The 16286-nt window shown below is 35.7% G+C and overlaps 2 protein-coding genes across 2 annotated transcripts; both read left to right on the top strand.

The window, feature by feature from the left end:
* Positions 1-293: 293 nt before the first annotated feature.
* Positions 294-7230, top strand: rimoc1 (rab7a interacting mon1-ccz1 complex subunit 1). Its single transcript, XM_082189007.1, has 6 exons — positions 294-470; positions 2032-2141; positions 4636-4782; positions 5016-5147; positions 5233-5347; positions 5863-7230. The coding sequence occupies exons 1-6, from the start codon at positions 380-382 to the stop codon at positions 6096-6098; spliced, it is 831 nt and encodes a 276-aa protein (XP_082045133.1). The 5' UTR covers positions 294-379; the 3' UTR covers positions 6099-7230.
* Positions 7231-8235: 1005 nt separating this feature from the next.
* fbxo4 (F-box protein 4) lies at positions 8236-12474 on the top strand. Its single transcript, XM_082189006.1, has 7 exons — positions 8236-8552; positions 9592-9824; positions 9962-10185; positions 10302-10377; positions 11021-11190; positions 11341-11528; positions 11626-12474. Exons 1-7 carry the CDS (start codon positions 8412-8414, stop codon positions 11707-11709), a joined length of 1116 nt encoding a protein of 371 aa, XP_082045132.1. The 5' UTR covers positions 8236-8411; the 3' UTR covers positions 11710-12474.
* Positions 12475-16286: the final 3812 nt, after the last annotated feature.

Raw genomic sequence — 16286 nt, 5'->3', positions numbered from 1 at the left:
GTGAAAATAAAAGAAATAGTCGCTAATGGAGAATCATGAAATAAGCACAACGACACGTGGTGCATAATTACGTCATAGCTTGAAATAATTTATGAATCTATCTTTGAACTGGTTCTTTTAACTGAACTGTTCAAAAGAACCGATTCGCGGAAATGAATCGGACTTCCCATCATCACTTCTGCAAACAATAATTTCAATTCACTGTTATCAAACACCGATTATTATGGGGGTAATTTGGATAAGGGTAGACAAAGTAAGCTTCTGTTTGGATGTAAGTGCCAGGGGTGCCATTTATGAATGAAATGAAAGAACAAAACATCCCAGTAATCCTCCGCACGTGAGTAATCGCGCGCTCGTCACGTGACTGTCGTTTGCAGTCATGGCCGACGACTACAGACGAAGCGTCGAGCTGGAGAGGAGGATTTTTGAGTTAGATAACAAGTGTGCCACACTTCGAACCGAGAAACCAGGTAACCGGGAATCGTGGCGTCAAATGCGTAAAACCAGACTCTCATTATTAAAGAAAGTGAGGTTAGTTGGGTGAATCAGCCCGTTGTTGTCATCGTTAGCTAGTTAGCTTAGCCGCTCTGCGTTAGCATTCCTGCGAACCACAACAAATATTTCCATTCCCTTCTATAACCCTGTTCATACGGGGTATGTTTGACTAACTAGTTGACAAGAACGTCGTACTAGTCATGCTAAACCGTGCGGTAGTTTAAAAGGCAAAGCACGTTTTTTGTGTGCTGTAATTTTCCAATGTTTGACTAGCTAGTTAGATGCAGTTTGCATGAAGTGAATTCGCATGTGGTCGTGCAGTTTACAGAACACAATGATGCATATATTAATTTAAACATTGTATACGTAGCTTTAGTTATTTTACAATGTGATATTATAGGTGTAACGTTAGCCATAACTAGCATATCTTTCCAACGACTTATATTAAAAATTGTGCAACACTAATAGGAATGTAACGGACAATCAATCTCTTTTTAGCAGTACTTTGCCTACTTCAGTCAGGCCAATGGTCATTTTAATATAAAAATAGTCACTTAACAGTCATACATATAGTCTGAAATATTTGAAATGTTGCAGATTGCTGCACTATTACTGTAAAGGCACTGGCGTTTTAGAACCTGTCAGTCATACGTAGTTTACACACATATTAACGCGTTCTTGTCTTTGAAGTCACCATGAAATCAACATTTTGAATGTCATTTTATGTATTATATTTATAATTATTTATCCGTGCACATCGTTATTTTTATATTAATGTGCCCTCGTAATCTTTATTCAAAATAACTTCCCCTTCCCCTTGCAACAACATCTCTTCCCTTCTTTGATGATGTGTTTACTGGCATGAAGGCGGGACACAGCAATAGCAAACCACAACCATCCAATCAACTCCTGATGGACAATATCAAGTATTGGCCTTTTTTTTTTTCTCAGGAAGCCTTTTCACTTGTATATACGTCACTATAGGGAAGAAAAGACTATCGCAGCTTCCGTTTCATGTCGACTTTTCTTCCCATTACCTATATCTAAGTGAAAAGGGTTCTTGAACAAAAAAAAAAAAGTAGGGTGGGACTATATTCATAATATCAAATTATTTATAAATCATTCATAATAAAATACTGCAATATTCCATGAAAATAAGCATGGTGACTTTAAGTTATTCTATTGAAGTAATATGATTCTCGGCAGGCTAGGTGTAATCAGAATAAAACAGAGCAAATTACCCAAGAGTTTTAAAACAAGCTCTTTTCAGTCAGAGTGCAGAGTTGTTTTTACAGAGCTATTTTCCTCTTTGTCATTGTGACATTAAATGTTGCTATTTGTTTTTTTTGTACCGAAATCTGTCCTTCAGGTATCCGATTACAGATTTATGTTCATTAAAATGGCTAATAAGTATAATATTTTCATTTTGGACCGAAGTTTTGCCAGAACAATATAACCTCAGCTCTTATTCTTATATACCTCCAACTGTAAACTATGTGCCTTCTATTATATATTAATGTTTCTTTTCCTTCCTAGATGATGACTACTTACAGAATGCCTCTTCCATACTAGACAAGTTGAAAACCTATTATAGACATGGAGGAGAGAGCAGCAGCCTCCCTAAACTGCTGCAGGATTATACACAGGTACTTCACATAACACACATCTCACCCTGCAGAATTTCCATAAGCATAGCCTAATCATGCAGTTAAAAACATGAACATATTGTTTTAATTAGAATTCGAATTTCATTTTTTCATCATTGAATTTCTTTTGTCTTTGCTATATTGTATGGCACAATTAAACTGTAACCTTTGTATTGTCAGCCTGCCCCAATCAAAAATGTACAGTTCTTGTTAATCACTTTGCTTTTATTATTACTAACAGCTCTCTTTAGGTGTAGCTAGGTAACAAAGTAGTCAATTATTATTTTAGCATATTTAACGGTTTATTCTGAATCAGATTTTTCACAGATTAACCTTCATGTTAATTTATTTAAAAAAAAACTTGAACATTAGCATTTTCTTTCCAGATTTGACAGGGTCTTTGCAGGTCCTTAAATCAGTTTGATTAAAAGTCTTAAATAACATTTTAGGGGGTCTAATGACCTAATGTGATTATTAAACCAAAGTTAAATAAATGATAAAACATGGCACTGTTGCACATTCTACAGGCTCGCGGTTTCAAAGTAGTTCACAATCATTGAATGCCGCCCATTTATGCCAAGTGATCACACATTACTGTTGAATTATGACATTGTTTACATAATGGTGTTTATATTTGAATATGGTGTAGATAATTGTAATTGCATATTATCTCATCTTTTTGAATGAGCTGCTGGAAGTAGTAAAGCATAAACATTTCAAAATAAGAGTCCCAGTGTTTTGGGGCTTATTTATAGTTAAAACGTTCCACATTATGCATAACTTTTTTTCCCTCTGGATATTATTTGTATTTTGGTTATTCAATTAAGTTCATCTGGCATTTCGTTTCACCCTGTCACAGAAAGGAAAGACTAGAAGCATTATTTACCTTTATTAAATGTAGAGTTTTTCCTAGTATCAGTACAACAATCTGTTTGTCTTTCTTTAAACATATGGTCTAAAGTTCCTTGACAGATGATCTGGTATAACATGTAACACTACATACAATCAAGTGTACGGATAAAATAGATGTTCAGTGACTTGTGCTAAATAATGTACGATACAGCGTGGAGTTGTTTGTCATGTAAGGATCTACATGTAGATATGTTAGTAGTTTGTCTTTCTCACGTGTCTTGTATACTTATTTCTATCTGCAATAATGTAATATGTTATGGTCATGTACAATATAGGTGTCTGTCATATGTATACAGATAATTTGCAGGTCTGTCCGTTTGTATCATGTGTTTTGTATCCTTCAGTCATTCTGGAAAAAAAAAGTGTTATTATATCATGAACTTTGACTTTAACTTCGACATTTAATTTATATGTAATCATATGTTAGTGCATAAACTTCAATACAAATGTATATATTGAATATAAAACATGTCTTAAAGGAGCTGTATGTAAGAAATGTATTTCACTTAATCATAAAATGGCCCTGATATGTCACTAGACATTAAGAAATCATGTTCATTTCAAATACTTATATCACTGACAACAGTAGCCCGGCCAGGATATTGTCATTTAAAAAGTGAAGTTGCAGCCCTCAACTGATGTTGATGTTGTCATCTTGTGTTTTGGCCTGAAGCTCCACCCTCCGGCTATCTACCAATCACGAAGTCAGTAGTGTTTCGGCATCCGGGTTGCCAGCTCAGCTCTAGTTACCACAGCTGCAGCTACAAACGTTCGTGCTGGATCCTGCAGCCTATCTGGCAACCTTGAGTCAGGGGGGGAAGGGGAGGGGATACACCGCTCTACAGTAATTTGAAAGTGATTGCAGTACCAGTTTTGGCCACAATCTTACATATGGCTCCTTTAAGTATTTTAAGTGCAGTTACCATGTTTTGCCCCAGCCTGTTTGAGTAAAAAAAAGAAAATATACATTTTATTTGTAGAGGCCTTAAATGGTTAGACTGGGTAAACCCAATCACAAACTGGCTTATGCACCTGACGCGCTATTGGCGTGTTCAATCCAATCCAATTCCAGAACCGTTACGGCTCTGTCCAATTCCTTTTAACCTATCGACTATGCTCAATGGCTTCTTTTTAGCAAACAACTTGCTCGAGTGGGTGTAAATACCACTAACTTTCATGTTTTTTTTTTGCTTAACCTGCAAAAATCGCTCGATTCCATTGCTGCTTCTGCAAACCGATGATCAACACGTTTGGTTACACATTTCCTGCCTGGAGTTTTCACGTCACTCTGCAAAGTACGGCACCCGGATCGTTGGTCTGATTGGTTGAAGGACTATCCAATTGCGTACAGAGTCATTTGAAATATGCCCGTTGATCACGCAGTAGTGCACTCTTGTCTATTCTTGTGCAGTAGAAAATACAGAGCAGACTCCCCAGACCAATGTTCAATCTTAAAAGATTGAGCTTGGTCTGGTCATAGCCAGACTATTAAATGGTCACATTTCATTAAAAAAACTCTGCAGATACCCTGATTTTGATGCAATGGCTCACATGGCCCATTGTTTTACACACATTTCTACAGGTTGTCTTGGACATAACATTCTATGAGGAAAACAAGCTTGTAGATCAGGAGTTTCCTGAGGACACTTCTCCTTTCAAAATCCAGCAGTTACTACAGGACTTGACAGAGCCAGAGGTGTTAGCAGGGCGACTGGTACCTGCTCAAGAGGTGTTGTATTTCTCTATCTGTAAAATATCTTTTCTTGTAACATTGTAACTTTTTTTGCATTTTGACTTTACAAGTGGGTGTTCAGAAAAAATATTCTTTACTTTTAAACACACACAGCATACGTAATTGATCGCCCACAGGCATCTATTTTCAGAGCTTAATTGGCATAGACTGAAGAAGCAGAGCAAACTCTTCTGTGAGTAACTGTCGTGTGATGCTCTGATTTGTCTCAGGTGCAGTCTGTGCTTGGACTGGAGCTGCTGGAATGCCTATACTGGAGGCGTGGGGCATTATTATATATGTACTGCCACACACTACACCAGCGCAAGCAGTGGATCAAGAAGAACAAAGCCACATTCCTTAAGGTTCTTTCCCCAACCTCTCACTCCACAGTGCCAGTTTTAGTGGCCATGAATTGAGTAAGTGTTGCAATGCTCCGTGTCTTCACAGTGTCTTCAAGAAGGTGTGCGTTACCTTATGAGAATGTTGCAAGTGAGGAACTCAGTCAAGCTGAACGATGGTGTGGTTTTTCATGACTCTGCAACCGCCAATTTTCTGGCAGAAGGTACATCTTCGCAAATGTACTTTCTGTTCTAGAACTGAAAGTCGATTGATTGATTTCTGTGGCGTTTTGTTTGGAATTTGGGAACTGAAAACTCTAGACATGCCAGTTATTGCGTATGCATTGACTTCAAAATCTGTCTCTGCAGGGGCGGATTTTCAAAGCACGTAAAGATTAACAGCATTTTTAACATCTCTAGATACTGGGTTATCAGTATCTTCAAATATTTGTTTAATTACGAAGAGATTTCCTATCGGAAAGATGTGTAGCTTGTAAACTTGATTCCTGGTGCTTGGATTAATGTATAACAACCAATATTTCAGTGGTTTTCACTACTTCACGCATTTAAATGTGATTAACATTAAGCTATATAAGAATAAATTACACAGTTCTTGAAGTCATAGTAACAGAAGTTAATGGGCAAGATGTATTTTTATTAATCAAAATGAAAAGAATGTTATAAGTGTTTGTATTTATATTCTTGACTAATTCCATTTTTTCCCCTTTCCCCCCAATAGGTATCTTTTCTGATACTCACTTGCTTACAATGATGTACATTGGTGAGATGTGTTTCTGGGCAGTGAAATATGAGGACTGCAGCATGGACACCACAGAGCGCAAAGAGGACAGGCTTCATTTCCGAGATATTGGCACACAAATCCTCCATAAGTACGTGCTGGCATGCGAGGGGCCACTTCAGGGTCAGGGCTGGAACACGGAGAATGCCAAGGAGATCCTTAGTATTTTACAGTAAACCTGGAGAGAGCTTTTAGGAGAGGAGGTTCACAAAATGTCATTGTTCTGAAGCTAGCAAAAAAAAAAAAATTGAAACAAACAAAAAAGATTAAAAAAGAAAAATACTGAATACAAAAAAGGCACTTATCTTCCGGTCCAGATTTGCTTTCTGGATGTGTGTTTTCGCTGAGAATGTGGAATAATACTTCTAATGTAAAATATAAACAAATAACTATTTGTTTAAGGAAACAATTATTCCAGCTGAGAAACATCAAACAACTTTTTATTTATTTTAATTTTAATTTATTTATTTTTAGTTCATTACATTTATATATGTCATTTATATATGTTAAAAGAAATGGTACAAAGGAGGGGGAGATGCAGATATATGTTGCATATTTAAGTATTCGTGACCATTTTTAAGTATGAACCTTTTCTTTTTAATAACATCTTTGTATATGACACCTCTTCTGCTCACTTATTCAAAGTTACATCTTTACTGCTTTCGTTGACCAGATGTAATGTTCAGAGATGGGAATTTGGATATTTTGATAGTATACTTTTAAAAATCTAAACTTTTTGGTCATTATTCTTTTTAAAAGGAAGTTCATTTTTTGTTTTTTATGTCTTCATTGAAATAAATTTTGGGTTAAGAAATGTTGAAATGTGAATGTGCGAGTGATATTTTGGTTTCACATGCATTGGATGTTGTTACACCAGAAAAGTTATTTGGAGTGTTAATAGATAAAGGTTGCTGATTGCCTTCATTGTCCCCAGTGATTATCAAAAGGTTTCCAGACAAATCGCAAGATGTATCTGTATTTTATAACCCTTATTGCTAATCTTGTAATGGTAATATAGTAACAACTAACATTCTTAAAGCTTCAAGGTGAGGCAATTAAAAAAGCATTATGGTTTAATTAACAGTCCAGCTTGAGAGTTCTGAGAAGTGAAAACACTTTGGGTGCTGGTGTAATATTCATAAGACAATATTTATTTTAAAAACCAAGACGTGCTTAATGTGATCTCGAGCTTACATTGCTATCAGTTCTGGGGTAATTAGCAACCCTACATAATGTTAGTGCCTTTTACTGGTTAATATGATTTTGTTGAATGTGTACACTTGTTTGAAGTAAACACACAAAAGATGACTAATGGGTGGCTGTGATTAACATTAAAACTGTGGGGCTTTTTTTTTCTCCATGCACATTTTTCGAAAACATCAGACATACAGTAGTTGCTCTGTAAAGGTATCCTTAGACCGATCAACTCAAACTTTATTTCTAAAGCATTTTCAACACCACAATGTGGAACCTAAGTGTGCTACAGAAAGAATAAATAAATAAAAGAAAAAAAACAGAACCAATAAAACATGTTATACCACACAACAACTTACAAAACATTTTTGAGTGCCAAAGAAAACAAATGAGTTTATAGCGCACTCTAAATTACACTAAGTGTTGGAGATGGTTTTACAGACAGAGAAATGTCATTCCAAAGCCTTGGAGCTGCAACAGAAAAGGCCCGATCACCATTACATTTTAAGCGAGATTGAGGAACCATAAAATGCAATTGTTCATTTGAACGCAAAAACATTAGATGCAGACTGATTAAATCAGAACATACTCTGGTGCTAAACGATGCAATGCTTTGAAAGCATTCTGCATCGTACAGGAAGCCAATGTAGTTTGATATGCGCAGGAGTAATGTACTCTTGTGATCTACAACAACATCTGCAACATTGTGATTCTAATTGCAATCTTTGGGTATGGGGCACAAGACGGACAATATTTTAGTAGCTTGGAGTGACACTTAAAAATAAAATGAAGGGATAAGTAATCAATTTAATAATTCAAACATTAAAATGGAAATAAATAGCCTAAATAAATAAATTCATTTTAAATAGACATTTGAATCTTTTCAAACTAACAATTTTCAAATTGAAAAATAAATGTACATTTAAAGTGTAAATAAATAAAAAATCTTATTTGTTCATTTAAATTTGTTCCATTTTTATGTTTGAATTATTACATTGATAACTTATTCATTTATTTTATTTTTAAGTGTAACTCTTAGTACTTTTTCTATTGTAGTCTCCTGTTTTCAAAACTACAATTCCCACAATGCACTATGTACGTCACGTTGCATACACGCCTATGAAAACATGAGAGACGTGTAACTTTGACAGTTCCGGGAAAAGCCAAAGGAATACTTCAGATTGCACAGCTGAAATTGAAATATCATGTAGCCTACTGAAATAAAGCAAATTACTCTATTAAAAAGGTTACAAATAGAAATCGGTTTAGAAAATTGTTGACAAATAAGTGTCAGTATGCTGAGCCGATCTATAGTCGTACAAAGTCTTAGGAGTATTAGAGATAGGTTTTTTGATAAAAGACGACAAAAAGATGAGCAAAGTGATGTTCAGGGGACAAGTGATGACGTCACGGGCCCCTCTCTGGATAATCTGTCGGTAAGGCACGATTCTTTGAATTTCATAAGTATTTACCTGACGCTTTATTAAAAGTACATAACAGCCTACGGCGAAATGTAATACTAGCTTACTACGTACTGATTACTGACAGTATACACTGTATGCATGTCAATATACATTACCACATCACCTCATCATTTTGCTTATTTAATTCAACAAATGGGGTCCTGTTATCTGTTTATTTTGAAGTTTGCCTCAATATAAATTTTTTTTTTAAAAAACATAATTTGGTAGTCTGATCAAATAATGCGACGAAAAAGAGATCGCTTCTAGTTCATTTATCACACTTGAGATGGATGGTCAAGTCAAGTACATTATCTGAAGCATGTCTATGCATGTAGAGAATATGCATACTGTGCACAACATATACTGCAGTAAAAGTAAGAGCAGTATTGTATGTATAGTGTAGTATGTATACTGTATGTAGACTAGACTAAACTGCAGACCGGAACATGTCTCTAAATAATCAGCGTTATTATTAGTGCTATTTAAACTACCGTTCAAAAGATTGGGAGAAATTAATATTTCAGCAAGATTGCATTAAATCGAGTGACAGTAAAGACATTTGTAATGTTACAAAAGATTTGTATTTCAAATCAATGCTGAACTTTATACTCATAAAAAAAAAAAAACTTTTTAAAAAAGTGTATCACAGTTCCCATAACATTTTCAACATTGATAATAATAAGAAATGTTTCTTGAGCACCAAATCAGCATATTAGAATGATTTCTGAAGGATCATGAGACACTGAGTAATGATGCAAAAAAATTACCAGAATAAATTACATTTTTAAATATATTCAAATAGAAATCAGTTATTTTAAATTGTAATAATATTTCACAATATAACTGTTGTTACTGTATTTTTGATCAAATAAATGCAGCCTTGGTCCAGCCTTCTTTCAAAAACATAAAAAAAAAAACGTACCAACTCAATACTTCTGACCGGTCTAATTCTTTAAACAATATTCCAAAACACTTCTTCTTTTTTTTTTGTCTTCCTTATTTAAACACACAGGTTGACATGCAGTTTCTCATTATGACCTTCCTGTCTCCGCAAGACCTCTGCAGACTGGGAGGCACCAGTACCTACTGGCGGTCAATGGTTCGAGACCCTGTCCTGTGGAAGTACTTCCTGTTGCGTGATATGCCGCTCTGGCAGTCAGTCGACCATTTATCAGTGCCTCATGTCAAGCTCACTGGCTCAGCTGTGCTGGATGACTCTCAGATGCAGTTTGATTATATGGCAGAGTAAGTGCTTAACGTTGAGGCCGATGGCCCTTTGATATCATTAATAATTCGCTCTGGCAGCAACTATAAAATTGTTAGCCTGTATTCAAAAACCTGTAATGCTTACTAATATATTCTCTTTGGCACGGCACCCACAGGTATCTACGCATCTGCCCGGCCTGTCGAAACCAGTGGCGACACCAACCCAAGGCAGCGTTTGAGTCTGTGACTTCCTTCTTCCAGTCCCTTGTACCGGTTGCAGAGCCACAGTTCGCCATGTTCGGCCCGGGGCTTGAGCAGTTAGAGATTTCCCTCATGACCACGATCATGAATTCCCCTGATGTACTGCCGATAGCAGGAATACCTCAACGTCAGATTGATGGTACCCCGCAATTACTTATAGTTTATTCAAGTTGGTTATTTAACTGAATAAATGAATGTTGCGTGCTGTGGCTGCTTTTTCTGCTCTTCAGCTTGATGGGATTTTTTCTTTTTCAGGTATTGGATCAGGAATCAGTTTTATGGACAAAGATCAGCACAGATTCAATATTGCTACTTTATATTCGACTAACAGGTAAGGAAGAGGATAGTTTATTCTCATTCATAAGTGTTAGAAATATACACCGGATTTCATTTAAATCTTTATTTTTGAAAGAAATCTCTTATGCTCACCAAGACTGCATTTATCTGATCAATAATATAGTAAAAACAGTAATACTGTGAAATATTATTGCAATATAAAATATCGGGCTACTATTTTAATATATTTTAGAATGTCATTTATTCCTAATGGCAAAGCTACATTTTTAGTAGCCAATTTTTAGTGTCACATGATCCTTCATAAATCATTATAATATGCTGATTTGGTGCTCAAGAAACATTTCTTATTATTATCAATGTTGAAAACAGTTGTGCCGCTAAATATGTTTATGCAAAAACATTTTCAGGATTCTTTAATGAATAGGAAAATCTAAAGAACAGCATTTATTTGAGATACAAATCTTTACACTATAAATGTTATACTGTCACATTTGATCTATTTAATGCATCCTTGCTGAATACATTTTTTTCTTTCAAAAAAACGTTTAATGGTAGTTTATGTTGCTCATGTTTTTATTTGCAGCACGTGCATGACATTTTAAATCATTCTGAGCTGATGTGTAAATGTGTCTCATAATCCAGTTTGTATGAATGAGAGTCTGTGTCTGGTGATTTAGGACGGAGCGAGAAAGAGCTCGCCTGGAGCACCTCAGTCTGCGCAGTAAACTCTTTGTCTATCAGGAGGACAGCGAGTCCAACATGCCCTTAAGCCTTATCCCCATGTTTAATCAAGTTTGCCAAGCCATGAATGGATTCATCTTTGTGGCAAATGCTGAGACAGAAAGAGGTAGGAGTGTTGTGTTTGAGAACACTTTTAATTATAAAGTTTATGCTTCACTGCATTAAATTAGTTATGTTGACAAATATAAATTTTGCCTGAAGCACATGTAGTGAATTTCGCAGTTTATTCTGTATATCTCTTGTTCATATATTGGAGGAGCGGACAGAGGGTGGGAGCAGGAAAGTGCCCAGATCAGGGTTATGTTAGACCCTGTGATGGGTGCTGTGTCCCGCCCTATCCTGGTGCTCTCCTGTGTGTCTAGAGAGACAGCAGACAGACGCAGGATACCTTGTGTGACCGTTGCCCATCAGCTTCAGCTCAGCTCACTGCCCAACCCCTGGATGGTAAGACATCAAACAGCATCTAGAAAAGAATTTCTGACATGCATAAGAAATGAATGTTGTGTTCTGTAAGGCTTCAATATGTTTTGTGATGCTATAGGTTCAGGACACGACTGCAGAAACACTGACAGGACTGCTGGATGGCATTGATTGGCTGCTGAGGCAGTCTGGATCCAAGCTGTAACTACCAAGATTGACATGATTCTGCTGGATTTACTATAGAGGCCTTTCAAACATCTTCTGATCCAAAAGACATACAAGTCACACCATTATTGGTGATTGTACTTTCGGTGGTGGCCACAGTCCAGTCATACCGTGGAAGTTATCTACATAATTCATTGAACTGATCTGATATTCATTGCACTTTTCGACAATTTACCTTTTATTGTTTTGTCCTAATGTTGTCTTTTAATTGACTTTTTTTTTTTTTGAAATAAAAATAAATTGTTTTTTAAACGGGAATTATATTTATGTTGCTTGGGATTATGATTAAGTAATATTACACAAACAAACTTGCAGTTGTACTGAATATCAACACGTCTGTGATGGGACTGATGTGGCAGCTTATAATCAGAATCGGAACAACAGGAAGGTTATGATTGTGATATAGATTTTATGAAACATGCAGTTCAATCAAGAAGTTAATAAGCAACTTACATTTTATACAGAATTTTGCCTGGTACTCAGGCCAAAGCAGAACCGGCCAATCAAAATTGAGTTCTTGAACTAACTGTTGTATAAATATGGTTGTACAACATAATTTCCTCTCCTTATGAAGCTATCTTAGGTAATTAGTGCATTATAAATATGTAACACTGAAATAATGATGTACTTCAGTTCTCATTATGTTGTTTTACTTATGAATAATTTTTCTCATGAATGGTGTTTTCCCTCTTTGTCCACAAAGAGGCAGCAGCCTCAACTTTATTAAGAGATTTGTTGACAACAATGAGAACATTGACCTGGTATAACCTCATCATCCTGCTGGCCAGTTTTATTCAGGGTGGAGGTCATCCATTGGGTAGTGTTCCAGAGATATTTAGGTATTGCTTTGTCTCTGTCTTCTCTTTGTCACCGACTCCCAGCCCTGCTCTCTTCCTCTGTTTAATTAAAGTGAAAGCCAGCCAATGCTTTCGGCATTTTGCAGAGGTAATATGATAAACTGAGTAATTAAGAGACTAAGCCTAAAGTTCAGCCTTACTAAAGGCCACACGGCCACTAAGCATGCTTAAACTGTCAAACTGAGTCACTTGAAGTAGAGAAAAATGGGACTGAGTAGGAGGATAAAGGTTGCCTTGAAGTTCCTTGAAAAAAAGAGGCAGCAGGCGTCGACTTATTATATTTCCAACATATTTTAAAGGTTTAGTGTTTGATAGATTTGACATGTAAGTTTTAAATGACAAGTGACTCATTTCTAAGTGCATGTAAAGATTTTTTTTTTTCTCTAATCCATTCCAAAAGGAAGAAAAATTATTAAAATATATTTAGTCCTTTTGTATCTCCCTAGAGGAAAAACAGAACTGGTTCACTTGAAATCTCCTCTCTTACTCATAAAATGATTAAGTGTAGCAATAATCATTGTCTTGAAAAAAGTCTGTTTTAAAATGAAAGCGTAATTGCTGCAATTTGGATGCATTAAGTCTAACCTGAATGGTAGAGATGGTCTGCTCTGTAATGCAATTTGTCATAATGGAGAAAGTGTTGCCCTTTCCGCATTAAAACGTTCCCTTTCATCTCTCCAGAAGCTCTCGCAAACAGTTTTCCTCAAGATAGATAGATAGATAGATAGATAGATAGATAGATAGATAGATAGATTACGTGAAATTTGTAATCAGATTACTTTTTTCCAAGTAACAAGCAAAGTAACATTGCTTTTAAATTTACAACAAAATATACAAGTTACCTTTTTAAATTAGTAACGCAAGATACTTTGTAAGTAAGGTTCAGGGGCATTGTGTGCGCGCAGTGTAAACATGATGGTTATTGTAGTAAATGTCTTGCACTAAATGTGAGAGGCATTTACTCATCTCACTTGCACAAAAACAGATTCAGTATTCCTCAAAATGAATAAAAACAGAGAAATGCAAACATGATTATACAAATTATACTTTATGTATTTAATCTTACTTTATTAAACAACGTTTTTGCTGCTGACTTTCGATGATCCAGTTCAACCATACTTTGATTTAAAAAAAAGACTTTAGATCACTTTAGTGTTTCTTTTTTTTTTTTATTACTGAAGTAAGAGGCTGCATCCAAAATCGCATATTTCTGTACTAGTAGACGAAAAACAGTATGTGACCATAGAAGTCCGAATTCACAGTAGGCCACTCATAATGGACACTTACTATCCCATGAGGCCACAGGAGAGGATTTATGAATGGCAGTGAAGAGATGCAACTGACGCTGGTAGGTCACATGATAATGACAACATAGCAAATGAAGCACATTCAGATTGCATTCATACTACACACTCATACTAGGCTATAGGCTATAGAACTTACTTATTTAGCGGCCGTGAAGTAATTCAAAATAAGTAGCCTACTCCGTATACTATTTAACCGACGGTTATAGGCTACATATAATTAAGATAAAGGGGTTTGAGTGAATAATAATAAACATTTAAGCTGATAAAACTGGCAGATCAACGTGCACTATGGAAGTAGGAAATTAAATTAAATGTAGAGGATTTTATGACAAGATGAATGACAGGTAAGTTTACGTGACAGGATGTGTGTACAACCATTAAAGACGCTATTTCCCAAAGGTTGTCTACTCTTCTGCTACACACTCAAAAGTATGTACTTTTTCTTCACAACGATATTATTCACACTGGCAAAACGACTAAAAAACGCTGTATTCTGCTGCCAAGCCGTTAGATGGCGATGAAACACTTTAGATTGAGCAGGTAGCCTAATGCATGTGTATGACGTCATCGTTTTCAGAGATTTGCGTTGTTGTGGCTAACTCCGTAAATGAACGACCATCGCATAATAAGTTTTACGTTTTTAGTTGAAAACGGTGTCGTGTAAACAGCGCCTTAGTGTGAAAGAGCCTTTACATAAAAAAAAATATATATATATATATATATAATTTATTGGTAAACTTATTTATTTGGTTATTAAAATTTACACAAGCAAGCCCAGCCCAGGACAAGAACATGTAACACAAAAGTAACATAACTTAGTTACTTTTTTAGGGAGTAACACAATATTGTAATGCATTATTTTAAAAAGTAATTTTCTCAAAATACGACTTCTTTTTGTATGTCATTTGAGGCAATTTGTCCTTATTCATGACCAGGTTACAGGCCGGGAGTGTGCTTTAAATGATTTACTTCTGCAAAAACAGTTTGTTTCAACATTATGTCCTCATGTCTGGATCAGAAATAGACCACCTGAGTTGATTATATTCCATCCAAGTTATGCAGGAAAAATAATCAAATATGTTCAATCAAAACAAAATCTTATTTTGCAAGAAGCAAAGTAATGGCTATGAAAGCCATGTATTGGCAATATCTGTAACATGTTTTGGGCTTATCAAGTGAAATCCAGCACCACATACTGACTGGTGATGTTGACATTATATTTATGGATTGAATTCCATATAGGTCGCTTTACTGTGATTCAGCTCTGCCAAACACTTCAGCTGCATGAATATCTGGCATAGACCCGACTCATTTTGGAAACAGAGCTACAGAGATAAAGAGGTGGGTCATGGACAACGTGACTAACATATCAGTTTGTATGTTAGCATGAGAGTTGTTTACTCAGCTTTGTCCTTAATGATGACACAGTGGGTTAGAAACTACATGTTGTTGGTTTTTTCCCGATAACAATCTTTTTTTGATAATGTATAATTTATATGGACTCGTATAATCAAATAGCTATTTTTCTGTAAAAGCATATAATGCTGTTGTTTTCTGTCTGTGAAAATAATTCATTCTATTTCCTCTTTGAATGATACCTGTGACATTTCCACCAGAGTTGTTACGGTTACCATTCCCCTCACACAAAATAAGCAACAGGCTATATTTTTGTATCAAAAGTTGTCCACCTTTTAAGTCTTTAGTTTCAGTGTATTTTTTTTGTTTGTTGGACTAATGGCTATATTTCACACATGGCTCCATGTTACCTTCCTTCCCCTCATACACACCAGTTTTTCACTGCCAATTAGATTTAAATGTCTTATTTGTATTCCTCAACGTTAGCCTCCATTAGGACCATCCATGCGCAAGAAAATATGAGGAAAACATTTAATTTGCATACTATATTAAAACAATGACTGGGATGCTGATTGCTTTGTTTTTACTCTCCCACTGAGACTGTCAGTGGGTGGGAAAAAACATCTCTTTTGAGTTCATGGCCTCTTGCTGATAAACATTTGCACTAGTGCTCATTAAATTGTCCTGATTCATTGTTCGGATCTGATCAGATCTGTTATTAAGTTATTAAGTTCTCTGAGAGTTAAGTTCTCTTAATCTTCTCTGAGAACACAATGGTGATGTTTTGAGTTAATCCGTTTTTTTAACGAACCGGCTGAGTGAATGATTCAATGACTCGCTCATAAAGTGCCTTGATTCGTTCCTGAACGGTTTAGAGTTTAAAAAAAAATTGGTTGAATGAATTGTGTACTGGTTAGTCGATGTGTATGAAAAATCTCTCTTGAAACATATGTTCAGCCAATCACATTCAAGAAATGGATCTAGATTTCAGCATTGATTGGCCTGTCTATATGCCCAAATACAATTTCTTAGAAGAG

This window comes from Leuciscus leuciscus (genome assembly GCF_965113295.1).
Source record: "Leuciscus leuciscus genome assembly, chromosome: 13".
Taxonomy (NCBI): Eukaryota; Metazoa; Chordata; class Actinopteri; order Cypriniformes; family Leuciscidae; genus Leuciscus; species Leuciscus leuciscus.
The sequence above is the reverse complement of the archived record's forward strand: the minus strand, read 5'-3'. Positions and strand labels throughout refer to the sequence as shown.

Coding starts and splice junctions, on each gene's coding strand:
- rimoc1 (XM_082189007.1), top strand. CDS start 380: ATGGCCGACGACTACAGACGAAGCGTCGAGCTGGAGAGGAGGATTTTT. Junction 471..2,031: donor ACTTCGAACCGAGAAACCAG/GTAACCGGGAAT, acceptor TTTCCTTCCTAG/ATGATGACTACTTACAGAAT. Junction 4,783..5,015: donor GACTGGTACCTGCTCAAGAG/GTGTTGTATTTC, acceptor GATTTGTCTCAG/GTGCAGTCTGTGCTTGGACT.
- fbxo4 (XM_082189006.1), top strand. CDS start 8,412: ATGCTGAGCCGATCTATAGTCGTACAAAGTCTTAGGAGTATTAGAGAT. Junction 9,825..9,961: donor CAGTTTGATTATATGGCAGA/GTAAGTGCTTAA, acceptor CGGCACCCACAG/GTATCTACGCATCTGCCCGG. Junction 10,378..11,020: donor ACTTTATATTCGACTAACAG/GTAAGGAAGAGG, acceptor CTGGTGATTTAG/GACGGAGCGAGAAAGAGCTC.